Below are 20572 nucleotides of genomic sequence, written 5' to 3'. Positions count from 1 at the left end.
AGATTGAAAAAATGGCCCCAAAAATGGCCATTTATACCCATTAGCGGCAGCGGGTAATATTTACCTTGTAGAAAATGCAGTGATTTTCGCGCTATTGATCTCGCGCGAAAACATGAACAGGACGTGTTGCTATAGCAACGCCTGTTGTTTACTGCGGTTCCTTATAGATAGATGGATAGATAGATAGAGAGAGAGATAGAGAGATAGATAGTTATAGATAGATCGATAAATAGTTATAGAGAGATAGAGAGACACTTTGCACATAACTCACGATAGCGATCTTTTATACTTCATGCAATCTGCATGAAATATAAAAATATGAAAAGCTGAGAGTCCACAGATTCTATTGGTATAAGTTTCATCACTGTGCGATCAAAACTCACTCTTAACCCTGTGTTCTAGTATGATAAATAAAAGAACATTGTTCCTTGAAAATCAATGCATTCTAATAGCGGGTACATTTTACCCGTTGGCGGTTTTAGGTATACAGCGACCCCTGGCGGTTCTAGTGTTAAGAGGGATTACCTGATCTGTTAAAAATAAATACACTTTTTTATTACATTCAAGACTTTGTCTGGGTCGTGCATTTGGGTTCATCAGTTTGTGTCAAGGTCCTGACAAGCACCTCTTTTCACCCTCTGTCTGAAACCAGAGCCCAGTCTGCTCTGATTAGTTAGCTGGCCGGCTCTGTTGTGATTGGGCAACTGCTTAGAGATGTCCCGCCCCTTAGCCTATCACAACCTGGCTCCACAATACCCACAATGCACCTGGACAAAGGTGTGAAATTAATGTGTGTTATGCTAGTGTCACATGGTGAAGTATTTTATTTGGTTTATTTATTGTATGTGTTATATAGTGTGTGTTTATACTTTAATTTTTAGTTAGATTTTATGGAACGCTTTAATGTTTAAATATTTTGTGTGATTTTTGACATGTTTCAGTTTCACATTGATAATCATTCATGGCATGCTTTTATTATTACATGTCTGACGCTGCATCATTTTAACAGACTTACTTCCAACCTGTTGATTACATGACAAACACCTGGGATCCAAGATGAACATGGTGTGGACTTGCATTCATATATTTGAAGTATTTTAAACAGTTGTGTACTATTTCATACTTAATTTAAACTCGTTTTAATAAAGTTTACATGTACTGACAATATGTCGTTTTTTAAACTCCATTTGAGTTTTTGGCCCCTTGATTGCTCAGTGTTGCTTTCTACCCAATAGGATCTAACCAATGCAGTGTCACATGAGATTTGACCTCACTTGAGGCCATTAATCGGGCTTTATACAATAATTAAAATCACATAATATGAAGTAGTTCACCCTAAGACCTACACGAAGAGTTCCTCTTTAATGTTCTGCATCCGGCCTGTTTAACCGCCCACTACCGCACCATATCAGGACTGTTGTTCATCAATAAATATCTACCCAGAATCACAAATTATAATTTTTACATTTCTGTATATGTATGAGTTTAACAAGCAGGAACAATTGTGCAAATCAAATAAAGAGTTGCTCGTAGGCATTTTTTTTAAAAGTCAGGTTGCTGTTTCCTCTTGCTTTCACTCTATATGCTAATCTTACCAAACTATGTTGATGTTTGCAAGTATTATGACAATAAAGTTCAATTTAATCTCTCAATCTCTTCTCCCTCTGCAAAAAAGCAGACGTGAATATTTCCTTAAATGTAAAACCATACCTACACTTCCTTCTTTGGGGAGTTTCAGGGGTAAAAATCCTCTCTAAAATATGCAAGCGTCATCTTTTCAACATGAACCAAAAAACCTGATCATTTACAGTCTAAGGTACAGAGCTGCATAAAAAGCAGTATTATGTAAATGCTTCATCGCCTCCTGAGAGTCTTCCAACTCCTCACTAAAGTCACATCCTGCTTAAAGTCAGCGAAATAAGTCAAGATGGCATTTGTTGTAACTGCAGTTCCAGCTGGAGTGTTTTACGCATATTTCCATGCTATTAATTCTGACATATTTGGAAAAGTTCACAGTATCTTAACAACCCTTTGTCACAAAGCATGTGTGTGTTTTACATCAGGTACTCTGTCCACACACACACATACACAGACACACACACACACTGTCATGCAATCAGTCAACACACGCCTGTTAGCTGGTGTGTTGGCGCTGTGGGCAGGTGGCAACAAGTGAAGATGCAAAAACAAAACACACAAAGAATGGAGTGTGGAACAGAAAATTAACATAGCATGAAAAATGGCCTCGGAACAATTGTAAAAAGGTCAGCTTATGCAAATTACTGAGAACAAATTATCAGTTCTTCATGTAACGATGCAGATAGTTGCGGATTTATTCCAAGTTTTGAGGTCATTAAAGTGTCTGAGGAAAGTTGCTCAGTGGAGCGTAAAGCCCAAAATGGATTGACTGTAGATCTGAAAAGTACCCGGATCAACCAGAGTCTTATCGGGCCCATAGAAAATGTGTGCTTGAGTTTTCCTTAAGCCCCGCCTCCAATCTGTCGCTCTGGGCTCAGTCCAACGAATGTAGAGGGAATATGTGTAAAATGTAATCAAGTGTTAAATCAGACTTTAGTTCCACCTGGAGTAAATTCACAAGCTACCCTGCAGTATACAAAGTCATTCAAACTAGCTGCTCCTTTACCAGCTTTGAGAACACTTTCATGATCAATCATTATAAAACATATCATATCTATTATTCTGAAATGGACCAATCTGCACAATGACTACTTTTACTGTCGCTACTTTAACTATATTTGATGATATAATACTTTTCTACTTTTACTTGAGTAACATTTTGAATGCAGGACTTTTACTGTAACAGAGTATTCCTACACTCTGGTACTTCTACTTTTACTCAAGTACAAGACCTGAGTACTTCTACTTTTACTCAAGTACAAGATCTGAGTATTTCTACTTTTACTCAAGTACAAGATCTGAGTATTTCTACTTTTACTCAAGTACAAGATCTGAGTATTTCTACTTTTACTCAAGTACAAGATCTGAGTATTTCTACTTTTACTCAAGTACAAGATCTGAGTACTTCTACTTTTACTCAAGTACAAGATCTGAGTATTTCTACTTTTACTCAAGTACAAGATCTGAGTACTTCTACTTTTACTCAAGTACAAGATCTGAGTATTTCTACTTTTACTCAAGTACAAGATCTGAGTATTTCTACTTTTACTCAAGTACAAGATCTGAGTACTTCTCCCTCTTCTGCTATTATGAAATGATACACGATAAAGAGACGTGTTTTCGTACCTTGGTTGGTGTCAAAGATGTTGACGTTCTTGGTGAACTTTGAGCTCTGGTGTCCTCCCTGCCGCAGTCCTCCGAGCAGACACAACCTCCCGGTTACGTCCCATAGCACGCCCCCATATGAACGTTTACAAGGCATGCTGGGTAACGTAGTCCAAGAGCGCGTCTCTGCATCAAACACCTCGAAGGCCTTAACTGGTCGCTTACACTGGCGGCCGCCTGAAAAATTGTACGGAAAATAAAAATAAAATGGTATTGACATTTTGAGGAATACTTGTTAATGATCAACACCCATATTGTTTAAAGGTCACCTATTATGCAAAATCCACTTGTTCATGTGATGTGAGACGGTGATCGCGGAAGCTTTCCTCCTGCCTTCACAAAGTTTACACAAGTATTTATCAACTGAAAATAGCAAGAGGACATTCATACTCTGCAATCCAAGACTTGATTAAATCCACCAAAAACCTGACATGGTGCTAACGCGAGTATTTTTTTAAACATAAATCCATGTGTGTCTGAGCCGCAGCGACACGGACTGATTCAGGTGCATTTATTGTCGTCGGATTTTTTCTACACAGTCTGTGAACCGCGAGCGGCGAGTTACTGAAAAGCTGCCCGATCGACGTGTTGGAGACCCTTGATCTAAAGTAACAGACAGAGAATCAGCACTTTTGAAACAGGGCTGAAACAGAGGGGATTATGGGATGCTACAATGATCTGTTTGGTGTTTCAGCCAAACACTTCAGAGACATGTTCTGTATATATCTGAGAACTATAATATAATGATGAAAACAGTATAATAGGGGACCTTTAATAAAACCCCCCACACTGGGATGTGTGTACCTGCCACGTAGAGCTTGTTAGCCAGCAGGTGTGTGTTAGCATCGTAGCGCGCGGTGGGCATCGGAGGAAGCAGCGCCCAAACGTCCTTTCGAAGGTCGTACTGCTGCAGGATGCTGCGAGGGAGCAGGTCAGCACCCATCCCCCCCACTGCCAGGGCACGGCCGTCTATACACACACACACACACACACACACACACACACACACACACACACACACACACACACACACACACACACACACACACACACACACACACACACACACACACACACACACACACAGAGATAGCCAGATTGTCCATTTAAGTGCTTCATGTATTCATAATGCATCCCATGAGCAAGCAATGTTCAATAAAAGCAAGGATTTTATGGATTTAATTGAAAAAAGTGAATTATTTTCACATCACAACTTCGTTAATAAGGCCCTATTGTGCTTTTGGGGGGTTTTCCCTTCCCTGTAGTGTTTTCTATAGGTTTTTGTGCATGCAAATGGTCTGCAAAGGCTAAAATCCCTATGTTCCCTCCAGAGGGAGTTTCTCTCCAGCACTTTCGAACATTAAAGCATGTAAACAGGTTACTGTAGAGGCACAAAAGAAAATACTAATATGAACCTGAAAATGAGCAAAATATGTCCTCTTTAAAATGAGTTTGATCAACAATAACAGCAAGATCAACAACAATTAACTCGTGAAAGACGAGATGGAAACACCTCCTTGGCACTTTGTTTTATGTAGTGTTAGAAATCTGCAAAGCTTGGAGAGTTGGCTGAGAAGTTTGTGACAAGGCAGAAGAGTGTGACAGACACGGGAAGGACAGCTCGTACGGCAGCAGAATAATAAAAACGCAGGAGTCCGCGTCTGGCACTTCGGCATAACACCTCCAGCATAAGAATTGAAGTGGGAGAGGGTGTTGACACGAGGGAGAAATAAAAGAGAAGAGAAGAAGAGCTGCAGGGGAACATTGTGTGTTTTATTGTGTTTTTCTTGATTCATTTTTTCTCAACCTCGATGCATCTACGTTGCATAAATAACTAAATGGAATAAACCCATTACCAAAAGCTCATTATCCTATATCGGGAAAATAATGATTCTACAAATGTCAACAAAAATTGCATCATTAGGCCAAATCTGTAACTGACTATCCATTCTGAAATACCAGATTAGTTATAATTGGGTCCTATCGATCACTTTTGTCAGACTATTTGTCTGTTTGGGGATGAAGCGGTGAGAAAAAGGACAAGAATGGAAGACCGGTGATAGAGATTGAGAGAGTGGTTTTTACGCGGCCAATAAGTGTGTGTACGCAGCATCTATCTGTGTTCCAGCAGACATGACAGATGCAGCGCTGAACACACACACATCCACAGCAGAAGACACGCTCTCTGACTGCAAACTGTGAGAATAATCGTGAGCTCACAACACAAAACATGGCTCCTTTGAGATCGATTTGGAAAGCTGACCAAGACTTCTTGGCTACAATTTAAGTTGATTCAACAGTTGTTTGTAGTGTTGTTCGTGCAATGTGTTCGAAATGATCACCGTGGAGTCCATCACAATATCAGAAAGACATTCATCTTCTGAGAATACAGACACACACCTTACAGTAGAATTATGATATGAGAAACATATCACAAACTAATCTTTGATACCTTTAACGTCAGGTTGGTTAAAGTCACTGTATACCAGTTTAAAAGTATTTCAAGTAATGGAGAAGTCACTAAACATAACACATTATAATTAAACAGGACATATTCTGCTGATGTTCAGGTGTATATCAGTATGTAGTGTCTCTACTTTAAAGAGTCCTCTCCTGCTGATGTTCAGGTGTATATCAGTATGTAGTGTCTCTACTTTAAAGAGTCCTCTCCTGCTGATGTTCAGGTGTATATCAGTATGTAGTGTCTCTACTTTAAAGAGTCCTCTCCTGCTGATGTTCAGGTGTATATCAGTATGTAGTGTCTCTACTTTAAAGAGTCCTCTCCTGCTGATGTTCAGGTGTATATCAGTATGTAGTGTCTCTACTTTAAAGAGTCCTCTCCTGCTGATGTTCAGGTGTATATCAGTATGTAGTGTCTCTACTTTAAAGAGTCCTCTCCTGCTGATGTTCAGGTGTATATCAGTATGTAGTGTCTCTACTTTAAAGAGTCATCTCCTGCTGATGTTCAGGTGTATATCAGTATGTAGTGTCTCTACTTTAAAGAGTCCTCTCCTGCTGATGATCAGGTGTATATCAGTATGTAGTGTCTCTACTTTAAAGAGTCCTCTCCTGCTGATGTTCAGGTGTATATCAGTATGTAGTGTCTCTACTTTAAAGAGTCCTCTCCTGCTGATGATCAGGTGTATATCAGTATGTAGTGTCTCTACTTTAAAGAGTCCTCTCCTGCTGATGTTCAGGTGTATATCAGTATGTAGTGTCTCTACTTTAAAGAGTCCTCTCCTGCTGATGATCAGGTGTATATCAGTATGTAGTGTCTCTACTTTAAAGAGTCCTCTCCTGCTGATGTTCAGGTTCATATCAGTATGTAATGTCTCTACTTTAAAGAGTCCTCTCCTGCTGATGTTCAGGTGTATATCAGTATGTAGTGTCTCTACTTTAAAGAGTCCTCTCCTGCTGATGATCAGGTGTATATCAGTATGTAGTGTCTCTACTTTAAAGAGTCCTCTCCTGCTGATGTTCAGGTGTATATCAGTATGTAGTGTCTCTACTTTAAAGAGTCCTCTCCTGCTGATGATCAGGTGTATATCAGTATGTAGTGTCTCTACTTTAAAGAGTCCTCTCCTGCTGATGTTCAGGTGTATATCAGTATGTAGTGTCTCTACTTTAAAGAGTCCTCTCCTGCTGATGTTCAGGTGTATATCAGTATGTAGTGTCTCTACTTTAAAGAGTCATCTCCTGCTGATGTTCAGGTGTATATCAGTATGTAGTGTCTCTACTTTAAAGAGTCCTCTCCTGCTGATGATCAGGTGTATATCAGTATGTAGTGTCTCTACTTTAAAGAGTCCTCTCCTGCTGATGTTCAGGTGTATATCAGTATGTAGTGTCTCTATTTTAAAGAGTCCTCTCCTGCTGATGATCAGGTGTATATCAGTATGTAGTGTCTCTACTTTAAAGAGTCCTCTCCTGCTGATGTTCAGGTGTATATCAGTATGTAGTGTCTCTACTTTAAAGAGTCCTCTCATGCTGATGTTCAGGTGTATATCAGCATGTAGTGTCTCTACTTTAAAGAGTCCTCTCCTGCTGATGTCCAGGTGTATATCAGTATGTAGTGTCTCTACTTTAAAGAGTCCTCTCATGCTGATGTTCAGGTGTATATCAGCATGTAGTGTCTCTACTTTAAAGAGTCCTCTCCTGCTGATGTCCAGGTGTATATCAGTATGTAGTGTCTCTACTTTAAAGAGTCCTCTCCTGCTGATGTTCAGGTGTATATCAGTATGTAGTGTCTCTACTTTAAAGAGTCCTCTCCTGCTGATGTTCAGGTGTATATCAGTATGTAGTGTCTCTACTTTAAAGAGTCCTCTCCTGATGATGTTCAGGCGTATATCAGTATGTAGTGTCTCTACTTTAAAAAGTCCTCTCCTGCTGATGTTCAGGTGTATATCAGTATGTAGTGTCTCTACTTTAAAGAGTCCTCTCCTGCTGATGTTCAGGTGTATATCAGTATGTAGTGTCTCTACTTTAAAGAGTCATCTCCTGCTGATGTTCAGGTGTATATCAGTATGTAGTGTCTCTACTTTAAAGAGTCCTCTCCTGCTGATGATCAGGTGTATATCAGTATGTAGTGTCTCTACTTTAAAGAGTCCTCTCCTGCTGATGTTCAGGTGTATATCAGTATGTAGTGTCTCTACTTTAAAGAGTCCTCTCCTGCTGATGATCAGGTGTATATCAGTATGTAGTGTCTCTACTTTAAAGAGTCCTCTCCTGCTGATGTTCAGGTTCATATCAGTATGTAGTGTCTCTACTTTAAAGAGTCCTCTCCTGCTGATGTTCAGGTGTATATCAGTATGTAGTGTCTCTACTTTAAAGAGTCCTCTCCTGCTGATGTTCAGGTGTATATCAGTATGTAGTGTCTCTACTTTAAAGAGTCCTCTCCTGATGATGTTCAGGCGTATATCAGTATGTAGTGTCTCTACTTTAAAAAGTCCTCTCCTGCTGATGTTCAGGTGTATATCAGTATGTAGTGTCTCTACTTTAAAGAGTCCTCTCCTGCTGATGTTCAGGTGTATATCAGTATGTAGTGTCTCTACTTTAAAGAGTCATCTCCTGCTGATGTTCAGGTGTATATCAGTATGTAGTGTCTCTACTTTAAAGAGTCCTCTCCTGCTGATGATCAGGTGTATATCAGTATGTAGTGTCTCTACTTTAAAGAGTCCTCTCCTGCTGATGTTCAGGTGTATATCAGTATGTAGTGTCTCTACTTTAAAGAGTCCTCTCCTGCTGATGATCAGGTGTATATCAGTATGTAGTGTCTCTACTTTAAAGAGTCCTCTCCTGCTGATGTTCAGGTTCATATCAGTATGTAGTGTCTCTACTTTAAAGAGTCCTCTCCTGCTGATGTTCAGGTTCATATCAGTATGTAATGTCTCTACTTTAAAGAGTCCTCTCCTGCTGATGTTCAGGTGTATATCAGTATGTAGTGTCTCTACTTTAAAGAGTCCTCTCCTGCTGATGATCAGGTGTATATCAGTATGTAGTGTCTCTACTTTAAAGAGTCCTCTCCTGCTGATGTTCAGGTGTATATCAGTATGTAGTGTCTCTACTTTAAGAGTCCTCTCCTGCTGATGATCAGGTGTATATCAGTATGTAGTGTCTCTACTTTAAAGAGTCCTCTCCTGCTGATGTTCAGGTGTATATCAGTATGTAGTGTCTCTACTTTAAAGAGTCCTCTCCTGCTGATGTTCAGGTGTATATCAGTATGTAGTGTCTCTACTTTAAAGAGTCATCTCCTGCTGATGTTCAGGTGTATATCAGTATGTAGTGTCTCTACTTTAAAGAGTCCTCTCCTGCTGATGATCAGGTGTATATCAGTATGTAGTGTCTCTACTTTAAAGAGTCCTCTCCTGCTGATGTTCAGGTGTATATCAGTATGTAGTGTCTCTATTTTAAAGAGTCCTCTCCTTCTGATGATCAGGTGTATATCAGTATGTAGTGTCTCTACTTTAAAGAGTCCTCTCCTGCTGATGTTCAGGTGTATATCAGTATGTAGTGTCTCTACTTTAAAGAGTCCTCTCATGCTGATGTTCAGGTGTATATCAGCATGTAGTGTCTCTACTTTAAAGAGTCCTCTCCTGCTGATGTCCAGGTGTATATCAGTATGTAGTGTCTCTACTTTAAAGAGTCCTCTCATGCTGATGTTCAGGTGTATATCAGCATGTAGTGTCTCTACTTTAAAGAGTCCTCTCCTGCTGATGTCCAGGTGTATATCAGTATGTAGTGTCTCTACTTTAAAGAGTCCTCTCCTGCTGATGTTCAGGTGTATATCAGTATGTAGTGTCTCTACTTTAAAGAGTCCTCTCCTGCTGATGTTCAGGTGTATATCAGTATGTAGTGTCTCTACTTTAAAGAGTCCTCTCCTGATGATGTTCAGGCGTATATCAGTATGTAGTGTCTCTACTTTAAAAAGTCCTCTCCTGCTGATGTTCAGGTGTATATCAGTATGTAGTGTCTCTACTTTAAAGAGTCCTCTCCTGCTGATGTTCAGGTGTATATCAGTATGTAGTGTCTCTACTTTAAAGAGTCATCTCCTGCTGATGTTCAGGTGTATATCAGTATGTAGTGTCTCTACTTTAAAGAGTCCTCTCCTGCTGATGATCAGGTGTATATCAGTATGTAGTGTCTCTACTTTAAAGAGTCCTCTCCTGCTGATGTTCAGGTGTATATCAGTATGTAGTGTCTCTACTTTAAAGAGTCCTCTCCTGCTGATGATCAGGTGTATATCAGTATGTAGTGTCTCTACTTTAAAGAGTCCTCTCCTGCTGATGTTCAGGTTCATATCAGTATGTAGTGTCTCTACTTTAAAGAGTCCTCTCCTGCTGATGTTCAGGTGTATATCAGTATGTAGTGTCTCTACTTTAAAGAGTCCTCTCCTGCTGATGTTCAGGTGTATATCAGTATGTAGTGTCTCTACTTTAAAGAGTCCTCTCCTGATGATTTTCAGGCGTATATCAGTATGTAGTGTCTCTACTTTAAAAAGTCCTCTCCTGCTGATGTTCAGGTGTATATCAGTATGTAGTGTCTCTACTTTAAAGAGTCCTCTCCTGCTGATGTTCAGGTGTATATCAGTATGTAGTGTCTCTACTTTAAAGAGTCATCTCCTGCTGATGTTCAGGTGTATATCAGTATGTAGTGTCTCTACTTTAAAGAGTCCTCTCCTGCTGATGATCAGGTGTATATCAGTATGTAGTGTCTCTACTTTAAAGAGTCCTCTCCTGCTGATGTTCAGGTGTATATCAGTATGTAGTGTCTCTACTTTAAAGAGTCCTCTCCTGCTGATGATCAGGTGTATATCAGTATGTAGTGTCTCTACTTTAAAGAGTCCTCTCCTGCTGATGTTCAGGTTCATATCAGTATGTAGTGTCTCTACTTTAAAGAGTCCTCTCCTGCTGATGTTCAGGTGTATATCAGTATGTAGTGTCTCTACTTTAAAGAGTCCTCTCATGCTGATGTTCAGGTGTATATCAGCATGTAGTGTCTCTACTTTAAAGAGTCCTCTCCTGCTGATGTCCAGGTGTATATCAGTATGTAGTGTCTCTACTTTAAAGAGTCCTCTCCTGCTGATGTTCAGGTGTATATCAGTATGTAGTGTCTCTACTTTAAAGAGTCCTCTCCTGTTGATGTTCAGGTGTATATCAGTATGTAGTGTCTCTACTTTAAAGAGTCCTCTCTTGCTGATGTTCAGGTGTATATCAGTATGTAGTGTCTCTACTTTAAAGAGTCCTCTCCTGCTGATGTTCAGGTGTATATCAGTATGTAGTGTCTCTACTTTAAAGAGTCCTCTCATGCTGATGTTCAGGTGTATATCAGCATGTAGTGTCTCTACTTTAAAGAGTCCTCTCCTGCTGATGTCCAGGTGTATATCAGTATGTAGTGTCTCTACTTTAAAGAGTCCTCTCCTGCTGATGTTCAGGTGTATATCAGTATGTAGTGTCTCTACTTTAAAGAGTCCTCTCCTGCTGATGTTCAGGTGTATATCAGTATGTAGTGTCTCTACTTTAAAGAGTCCTCTCTTGCTGATGTTCAGGTGTATATCAGTATGTAGTGTCTCTACTTTAAAGAGTCCTCTCCTGCTGATGTTCAGGTGTATATCAGTATGTAGTGTCTCTACTTTAAAGAGTCCTCTCTTGCTGATGTTCAGGTGTATATCAGTATGTAGTGTCTCTACTTTAAAGAGTCCTCTCCTGCTGATGTTCAGGTGTATATCAGTATGTCGTGTCTCTACTTTAAAGAGTCCTCTCCTGCTGATGTTCAGGTGTATATCAGTATGTAGTGTCTCTACTTTAAAGAGTCCTCTCCTGCTGATGTTCAGGTGTATATCAGTATGTAGTGTCTCTACTCTGACATGTCTCCATGCTTTAATGTTCAAAAAGCTCTTTATTTTTCTCATACTGCCTGTGCTGCAGCACCTCTTTTCACCCTCTGTCTGAAACCAGAGCCCAGTCTGCTCTCTGATTGGTTAGCTGGCCGGCTCTGTTGTGATTGGTCAACCGCTTAGAGATGTCCCGCCCCTTAGCCTATCACGTACAATGTGTTGGAGAGGAACTCCCTTATGAGGGAACCTTTGCAGACCATTAACATGCATGTAAACCCTATAGAACACACTGCAGGAAAGGGAACAAAGGGCCTCTTTAAACTCCAGAGATAATATAATACACAGGGCTTGAAATTAAAAGTGAGCTAATGCTCTGGATATTTTCAGTATTTCTTCTGCTTTTACTTTTGATGCAGTCCTGCTGAATAATGTAACACATCTGCTGCTGCATCGTAAAACATATTTGGCATCATCAATAACCCATTTGATGTTTTTATGCATGTGACATTGGGAATAGTTAAATAAGTCACGTATTGAAATGAGATACTCTGATCGGTCTTGGACACATTTCCTCATTAGAAGAGCTTCTCCTCTGATAGCTGTCTGGAGTTGGAGATATGTTTTTTTTTAAGTATTGTTTGCTTTGAGTTTTACATTTAGCGATTCTTATGTTTATGTGTATGTGCTTTTATTGATGTCTTAATGTGTGCATATGTACAAATGTGTCTGTTGATTGTGTGTATATATATATATATATAGGTCAGGGTTCATACACTTTTTCACCAATGATTTTCAATGATTTTCAATGACTTTTCCATGACTTCTCCATAACCTTTACCTAATTTTCCATGACCAAAAACATTACTCTTTCTCAACGATACCACTGAAAATAGTTTATTTTAACATGGAACAGGAAAATAAGGTCTGCATATGAAACATGTCGTGCCTATCTAAAACAAATCCAATAGTAGGCTTACTAGCTTCTACACGCTAAAGCAACTCAAATCTCTCAGCAGCAAAACACCTCGTCAGTTAAATGACATTTCACGTTTCATTCCTATACGATACAGTATGTATTATCATTATAGTATTACTATTTTGGCGATTAGATCAAATATAAATTATATTTGATGCAACTTTAGTTACATTTCCATGACTTTTCCAAAACTTTGGGAAAAATATTGTTTTCCATAACTTTTCCAGGGCCTGGAATTAGCATTTTGAATTTCCATGACTTTTCCAGGTTTTCAATGACCGTAAGAACCCTGATAGGTATATAAATATTTTTATATATCTTTGTTATTGTATTCGGGATTGTGGGAAACGGTATTTCGATATCTCTATCTGTACACATAAACTAAAAGATTGACAATAAAGTTGACTTTGACTTTGTGTTTAGGACTTCTGTTTCCAACCAATATAACTGTCACCCCACACAGCAAATTGTAAAGATCCTCACCTTTTTGGTCTCATTTATGCCAACTTTGCAAACACCTTGGTACCACACAGTTGTACAAATGGGGCGAAGCCTGCGAGCTAGTTCAGGCAGTCAACTCGAGCACCAATGATACATTAACACGTGGCGCGCCTCATCCCTCTTACAACCAACCAAACACATTCTCCTAAACATGCCGCTCTATTGAAGCTGCCAGGCCTTCCTGCCTCTGCCTCGCTATGCTGCTGCTGCACTGCTGTGTTCACGTGCTATTGCTGCTACGTTCATGTTCCTGCTGCTGTGTTTCATGTTCCTGCTGCTGTGTTTCATGTTCCTGCTGCTGTGTTTCATGTTGCTGCTGCTCGCCTGCCCACCACCACCCCAGCTCCACCCCAGCTTCCGCCCCAGCTTCCGCCCCAGCTTCCGCCCCAGCTTCCGCCCCAGCTTCCGCCCCAGCTTCCGCCCCAGCTTCCGCCCCAGCTTCCACCCCAGCTTCCACCCCAGCTTCCACCCCAGCTTCCACCCCAGCTTCCACCCCAGCTTCCACCCCAGCTTCCACCCCAGCTTCCACCTGTAGGCTCGGGGGATAGTTATCTAATCATCACTCAATGTTCTTTGTAAATCTGTGGAGTGATGAGGCCCGAGCCTAGACGCCAAACTCAAACTATATGCTGCTATAATAAACATATTAAAGAAACACGTGAGTTGTCTGACTGAACTATGTATTAAACATATGTGTACATGTCTTACCATACCTTTCACAGTGATGGACACCCCCATCAGGGCCTCCCTCAGCGTGCTCCTCTTCCTCCACTTCCCCTCCTCTATGTTGAACATCTCCACCACCTTCAGGGGGCTCTGGTCCTCTCCCACTCCTCCCACCACCAGGATCTGTTTCCCCAGCACTGCCACAGCGGCCCCCGCTCGAGGGGTGGGCATCTGGGGCAAAGTCATCCATCGATCCCCCTGCAGACGGGGACATTCAGACAGAGCAGCATTCCTTGGTTTAACATTTGTATTTCTTAGTTGTGCCCCTCCTCAGCGCTGGGATTTATATATCGAGCTCATTTGTTTCCAATTATACTTTCCCCCTCCCACTCTCCTGAAACACATCCCTTACTGCACCTCCATGTTCAAATTACAAAGCAAGACTCAAAACTTCTTCAGAAAGGCTTTTGATCTGTTGTTGTTGTGTAATGACGTTCATGATTTTTTTAATAATATTTGACTTCATTTTTAAAGCAGACAGGGACATTGGGACAGATTTACTTGAAGGTGGTCTTTCCCTTGGTTTTACATTTGTATTTCTTAGTTGTGCCCCTCCTCAGCGCTGGGATTTGCTTTATATATAGAGCTCATTTGTTTCCAATTATACTTATTCATATTTGTTCCATAGCGGCCCCCTCCCACTCTCCCAAAACACATCCGCGACTGCACCGATCTCTCCATGTTCAAAATGCAAATATAAACTCACTTCTTCTGCTTTTGATCGGTAATTGTTGTTGTGTTTCGTATATTTTAAGTTTGTTGTTTTAATGATTTCTTAAAGGTCCCATGTCATGCTTTTCCGGTTATTACCCGTCCCCTTGTGTGTTATGAAGCTTTTTCTGCATGTAAACGGTCTGCAGAGTCAAAACCCTCAAAGTACACCCTGTAGCGAGTAAAACTCTAACACAGAAAAGAGCTGTCTATGCTGCCCCACAACGCCTCGTTGGACATTTCTCTTTGTCCATTGTTTTCTTCCTGAGTATAGTGACGTAACGATACCCAGTTCCAAATGGACCAATCCGTGGAGCTCCTCACACACACTCACTCAGCCTTATCTTTTCTCAGCCGCGGCTCAGTGGATCTCCACTCACAGTTCGCCACACACTCACGTGTGTGTGCTCATGCTGAGTTTCGCCGTGTCTCGCTGTCTCGCAGACCCCACTCAGCAACCAGGAAACGACACCAGTAATTCAGCTCACACTGTCCGCTCCTCGAGCCTCAAAGGGCGGAGCAGCGAGCCCTGCAACGTCCCGCCAACACGGCACCCAGACCCCACGCAGCATTCTCATCTGTTTGTCATTACTGGTGTCATTTTCTGGTTGCTAACACCATTGTAACACATAATCACTGATGTTCCGCTTTAACGGTGGTGGACTCATCAGAACAGAGTGGGCGAGCTGACCAATCAGAGCACAGTGGGCTCATAGGGAGGGGGGGGCAGGAGCTCTAACAAGCCGTTTAGGACAGAGAGTGAATACACATACTATACAGAGATGCTGTATGAGAAACCAATGTGGGTTTGGAACATTGAACAATGTAAATCTATTCTAGTAGACCTCAACAATGGAATTATGATCAGTAGAAATGGCCATGACATGGGACCTTTAAAAAATATTTCAATTAATTTTGTAAGTGTCTTTAAATACCTTAACATTTGCTTTATAAGAGAAATGCTGTTACATGTTTTCTTAAATATTATTAATTATTATTATTTGTATTATTATAATTATTTATTTTTATAATAATAATAATTATATATATTTGTAATGTATGTATTTCTTCTTCTTCTTCTTCTACTTCTTCTTTTATAATAAATGTTATTATTATTTTTAGTATTAGTAACCCTGTCTAGGGGGGGCGTTTATATATATATATTTTTAAATAGTGAAAATGTAAATGCAGTCACTGTAATGATGGAACCTTCTTGTTGGTTTTCCAGGTTTTAGTATTTTAAAAACAATAGAATTTGACTGTGTGTGTGTTTATCACTATAATGCTTTGTTGTTGTTTTTCAGTGTCTCTCCAGTGACACATCAGCTACAGACGTGTCAATGTTATCATGCGATAGAGTCTTATACCTCGGGGGAGTAGAGCTCCAGGGCGGGGGAGGGTCTCCCCACGGCGTCGCAGCCCCCCAGCATGTACATCTGCCCCCCCACCTCACACAGGGAGTGGTACACACGCCCGCTGGCCAGCCGAGACAAACTCTGCCAGTGGAACTCGTGAGCCGAAGGCACCGCCATGACCTCGACCCCCGGAGGAGACTGGGAGGAAATCAGGATTATCAGAGAATGTAATGCTAGGATGTTATATTTAACATATACATAATACAATTCTGTAAGCCTTAAGCTACACACCAACCCGATTTTGGGAGTCAGAGGCCGTCAGAGGCAGTCGGGCATTCGCGGCGCCCTACTCAGGTTGGTGTGTCCCGCACCGTCGTCTCTTTACGGCACCTTTTCACACCTCCCGCGGCCGATTCAACATGTTGAATCGGCCGCGGGAGGTCAGAGAAAGTCGGCCCAAGCAATCACTCTGATTGGCTGTTCACACTACCGCTGCCTGCTGGTAAGGACAGTTATTGCCACTCGTCGACTGAAGTATTTGCGGTGTGTTCGTAGGCGGGCGGCGTTCTTTGGTCTCAGGTGGGTGTGTAGCGGCCTGGCCTTTAAGGCCGCTACACACCCACCTGGGACCAAAGAACGCCTATCGAAGGCGTCCCGACTTTTACGTCAGCTACGTCGCCTGCGTCGGCTACGCCGCCCACTACGCCGCCCGCCTACGAACACACCGCAAATACTTCAGTCGACGACTGTCCTTACCAGCAGGCAGCGGTAGTGTGAACAGCCAATCAGAGTGATTGCTTGGGCCGACTTTCTCTGACCTCCCGGGAGGCATCGGGAGGTGTGAAAAGGTGCCGTAAAGAGACGACGGTGCGGGACACACCAACCTGAGTAGGGCGCCGCGAATGCCCGACTGCCTCTGACGGCCTCTGACTCCCAAAATCGGGTTGGTGTGTAGCCAGCTTTACATGTCACTCAGGAGGTGATCAGTCACAAGGTGTCATGTGACCACACAGTGGGTGATCAGCAGAGGTGGGAAGTAGTGGAGTCCAAATACTTCGTTACTGTACTTAAGTACATTTTTCTGGTATCAGTACTTTACTCCACTACTTACTTTTCTGATGACTTTTTACTTTTACTTCTTACATTTTGAACACAAATACCTGAACTTTCTACTTCTTACATTTTCCAAACAGGCTGGTTCCTTTAGTTTGAATGTGTGTTTGGTGGCGTGATCATTATTATTTAGAGTCATTGCGTGCCTATTGATTTGAACACGATCCGTGTATCCATCATTTCCTGGTCTTCTCTAAAGAAGAGGGACCAATGAAAACGTTGTCATGTTGCCGTTGTTCAGCATGGAAACATTCATTAGCTAACAATGACATTATTGTTCTATTAATATAAAGGGAGGTCAGGTACTCTTTAAAACAGCTGCTAGTTATGGGTACTTTTTACTGAAGTACATTTCAAAGCCCATACTTCTTTACTTTTACTTGAGTAAAGAAGTTTAGTCAGTACTTCTACTTTTACCAGAGTATTTTTAAACACGAGTATCTGTACTTCTACTTGAGTAAAGGATGTGTGTACTTTTGCCATCTCTGGTGATCAGTGATCTGGTCAGGGGTCTATTGTACTCTGATAGGGTCAGGGGTCAGTTGTCTCATGACTAAGCATGTATTCATTGTATAAAAGCTCTCTTCAGTGAGTAGTTGCACTCGGCTGTGGAGACATTGCTCTTCATGTTGTTTGCCTCTTTTGCAAAAGATTAAAGAACCAGAAAGACATCTCTTTGACTAGTTAATATCAAGAATCTCCACCACAAGACTCACCGAGGGAGGGGGCCGCAGCCAGGGAAGGTCTGGAGGAAGAAGATGGAGGAGTGGGAGAGCTGGGAGTCAGGAGGGGGAGGGTCGTAACTGGGAAGGTGAGCTGTGGGAGAGTGGGATCAGTTCGAGGCTGAAGGCTCCTCTGCTGGGGAAGGTCCGCCCCCCCCCACTCAGGGCCCTGGAGGAGACATGAAGGGAAATGATAATTATATTTTCTTATTGAAGACACATATAAAATACATTTGGTACATTGATAGGTTAGATTGAACAGTTCAAAGCCACTAGTTTTCAGCTTAGTCTCTACTATTGTACATCAATTGACAAGCCATATAGTTGATCTTCACTTGAAGGCGCACAATATTTGAACCACAATTATAACCAAAACAGAAGATGTAGCCAAAATATAAGAGAGTGTTGTGCAGACAAAACTACAATAGATACAACATAAAAAGTATAAAGAATAATAATTAAACAATACAAAGACAAAAAATAAATATATAATAAAGAGGAAAACGGGGGGGGGGGAAGTGTCCATTAATCAGTAGACACAAATGAGAGAGAATTGAAGAAGGTTATGAAGGGAAATGATTAAGTTGTGCCGGAAATTCAGCATTTTCTGTTGGATTAGAGTCGACACACAAGATGTAAACAGCTACAGAAAAGATGCTTCAGTGGGCAGGAAACAACTCATCAGCAGGGGTGCAAAGTAAGTTCACATATTTCTGTCTGTGTGGAGTCTGTCTGTTGGTTTACATGTTAAAGTAACCTATAGACTGTCAATTAATACTGTCAATTAAGACCGACAGGTTTAACCTTAGAAATGCCTCGGTGGATAACCAGTTCAAGGCTATCCATGATCATCCATGGTCCAAAGATCTTACAACAACACCCAACTTGATGTACTGTTAGAATAACCTTGATATGCTGCTGAAAATATTACTTCTGCTTGTCAGATTAGTTTTAGTAGACTTAGTACTCTCATTAAAATAAATCATCCAGCCTTGGAGCTACATGTCCATCTCATCTTTTTTCAGCAATAATTGCTCAGTGAAAATTCTAGATTGTCACATATAAAAATGTATAAAATACTTTTGCAGTACAGTATGGTACTAACGTGCAATAACGGCCCAAAACCTTCATTTGCATGTGTTTTGGCACATTTGTCTTTTTATATTTGCATTGTTTCTGAATCTGCAGCCCTTTCCTCCTAATGGAAGTGGTAGCACATGTGCACAACGTAGTATTGTGACAACAAATAATGCACCTTTCCCTTTAACGCTCCATCACTTTGCCCTCGTGTAACTTCACTGTGAACAGAACACCTCCTCCTCCTCCTCACTCAGATGTGGAGTCTAGAGGAAGCCGACTGACACCATGTCTTTCATGTCTCAACTTCCCTCTCTTGTCCTTTTGATGCGCCGCTGTTGTTTTTTTCCCTTTGTCATCCCACAGGAGCTTTGTTTCCTGCATGTAACCCACTTCTCCTGCCTACGTAAGGTTTAGAGGAGGCACAAGGGAGGAAGTCAGTTCGTGACGTGACTACATCTCAGACTGCATCACCTCAAACGCCCCCTGGATCCCTGTCACTGCACAAAGTCAGACGTGTGTTTCAAGGAGGTCACAGGGACGAAATCTAAGAGCAAATGTAGCGGCTGTTAAATTACCCAGCTGTGATTTAACACTCAGCAGTTCATCCTCTAAAGCTTCACATCTCTTTCCCTTCCAATTTTCCTCCTTTTCTGTCTGTCTTTTTCCGTTTTCTCGCCACGCTTTATCCACCTGTCACACCTCTGATCAACTCAGGAATAAAGGGACGGTGGGTTGAATATAAACACAAGACTGTCCTTCAAAATAACCCACCCCCCCACCCTCGTTTCAGTGTGCAATGGGTAGGTTGTCATAGCAACAGTAAGGCTTTTCCCAAGAGGCGCAGCTTTTATTTTTTTATTTCTCGTGCACATGATTGCTTATCGCTTGGTTTGTTGTTAAAAACAGCTTATGAAAACGGATGACAAACAAATAAAAGGGCCGGCTTTCCTATAGGCTGACCCTAGGTAACTAAGAAGGCTGCCCCCCCCCTGTCCCCCCCGTCCCCCGTCCCCCAAACCCAGTGTGCATTAATTGCAATCTGTAACCGATTTGGTTCGCCACATTGTTTTTTTTTTTAATTAACTGCTCGAACAGCTTGAGATCAACAGTAAGCCCACCAGCATCATCTGAAGTCATTGGCAACCAGCAGGCCTCCAAGTTGAAACTTTTAATTAGGTTGCATAGTTACTCTCCCCCAGCTCCCTGTGTGCGGGGACCTTCTCCAAACCTACAGCTCCTTTCATTAAACCAAGCATAATGAAGTGCGGGTTAATTTCATGTCATGTTTTAACACTCATTAGTGTCTTATCAAGCGTCCATCAAAGTTTAAGTGACATCAATTATGATCGACGGGTTGTTGTGACGGAGAAACATCGGACTATGCAAACAGTGAGATTGCAAAAGCTAACCTGAAGCCAAGGCACAAATCCAGCCGGTGATAAGGTTACAACAAATTGGAATATTCAAGATGGCTGAACTGGATCCAGCCATGTGAGGTAATCCCTCGTTAATCAGACCTGGAAGGATTCAGGCGTTACTCTTCCCACGGAAAGACTCACAGTAGGGAACCAAATATTATACATGTTTTTTTATGAAGTTGTTTTCAGAATTAACACGAATACAATTCCAAATAAATGTACTTTAGGTCAAATGTATTTGAAGTTGTTGAATAGATAGACTTAGATGGTAAACCTGTTGACAATTTCCATTTCAAAGGCTTCCAATTGGCCTGAATGGATGCATTCCTGTACGTTCG

At 41.4% G+C, this 20572-nt stretch overlaps 1 protein-coding gene across 1 annotated transcript in view; it reads right to left on the bottom strand.

Moving 5' to 3' along the window:
* klhdc8a (kelch domain containing 8A) overlaps positions 1–17887 on the bottom strand; it is a 30339-nt gene extending 12452 nt beyond the window's left edge. Inside the window, exons 1-5 of the mRNA XM_034121882.1 lie at positions 17731–17887; positions 15914–16099; positions 13823–14033; positions 4108–4272; positions 3265–3480 (exon numbers count right to left, since the gene is read on the bottom strand). Coding sequence (XP_033977773.1) covers positions 3265–3480; positions 4108–4272; positions 13823–14033; positions 15914–16078 — 757 coding nt within the window. The 5' untranslated portion in view covers positions 16079–16099; positions 17731–17887. The remainder of the gene's footprint in view (positions 1–3264; positions 3481–4107; positions 4273–13822; positions 14034–15913; positions 16100–17730) is intronic.
* Positions 17888–20572: the final 2685 nt, after the last annotated feature.

The sequence above is a fragment of the Trematomus bernacchii genome, unplaced genomic scaffold (genome assembly GCF_902827165.1).
Source record: "Trematomus bernacchii unplaced genomic scaffold, fTreBer1.1, whole genome shotgun sequence".
NCBI classification, from domain to species: Eukaryota; Metazoa; Chordata; class Actinopteri; order Perciformes; family Nototheniidae; genus Trematomus; species Trematomus bernacchii.
Note: the sequence above shows the minus strand (reverse complement) of the source record. Positions and strands in the feature narration are given on the sequence as shown.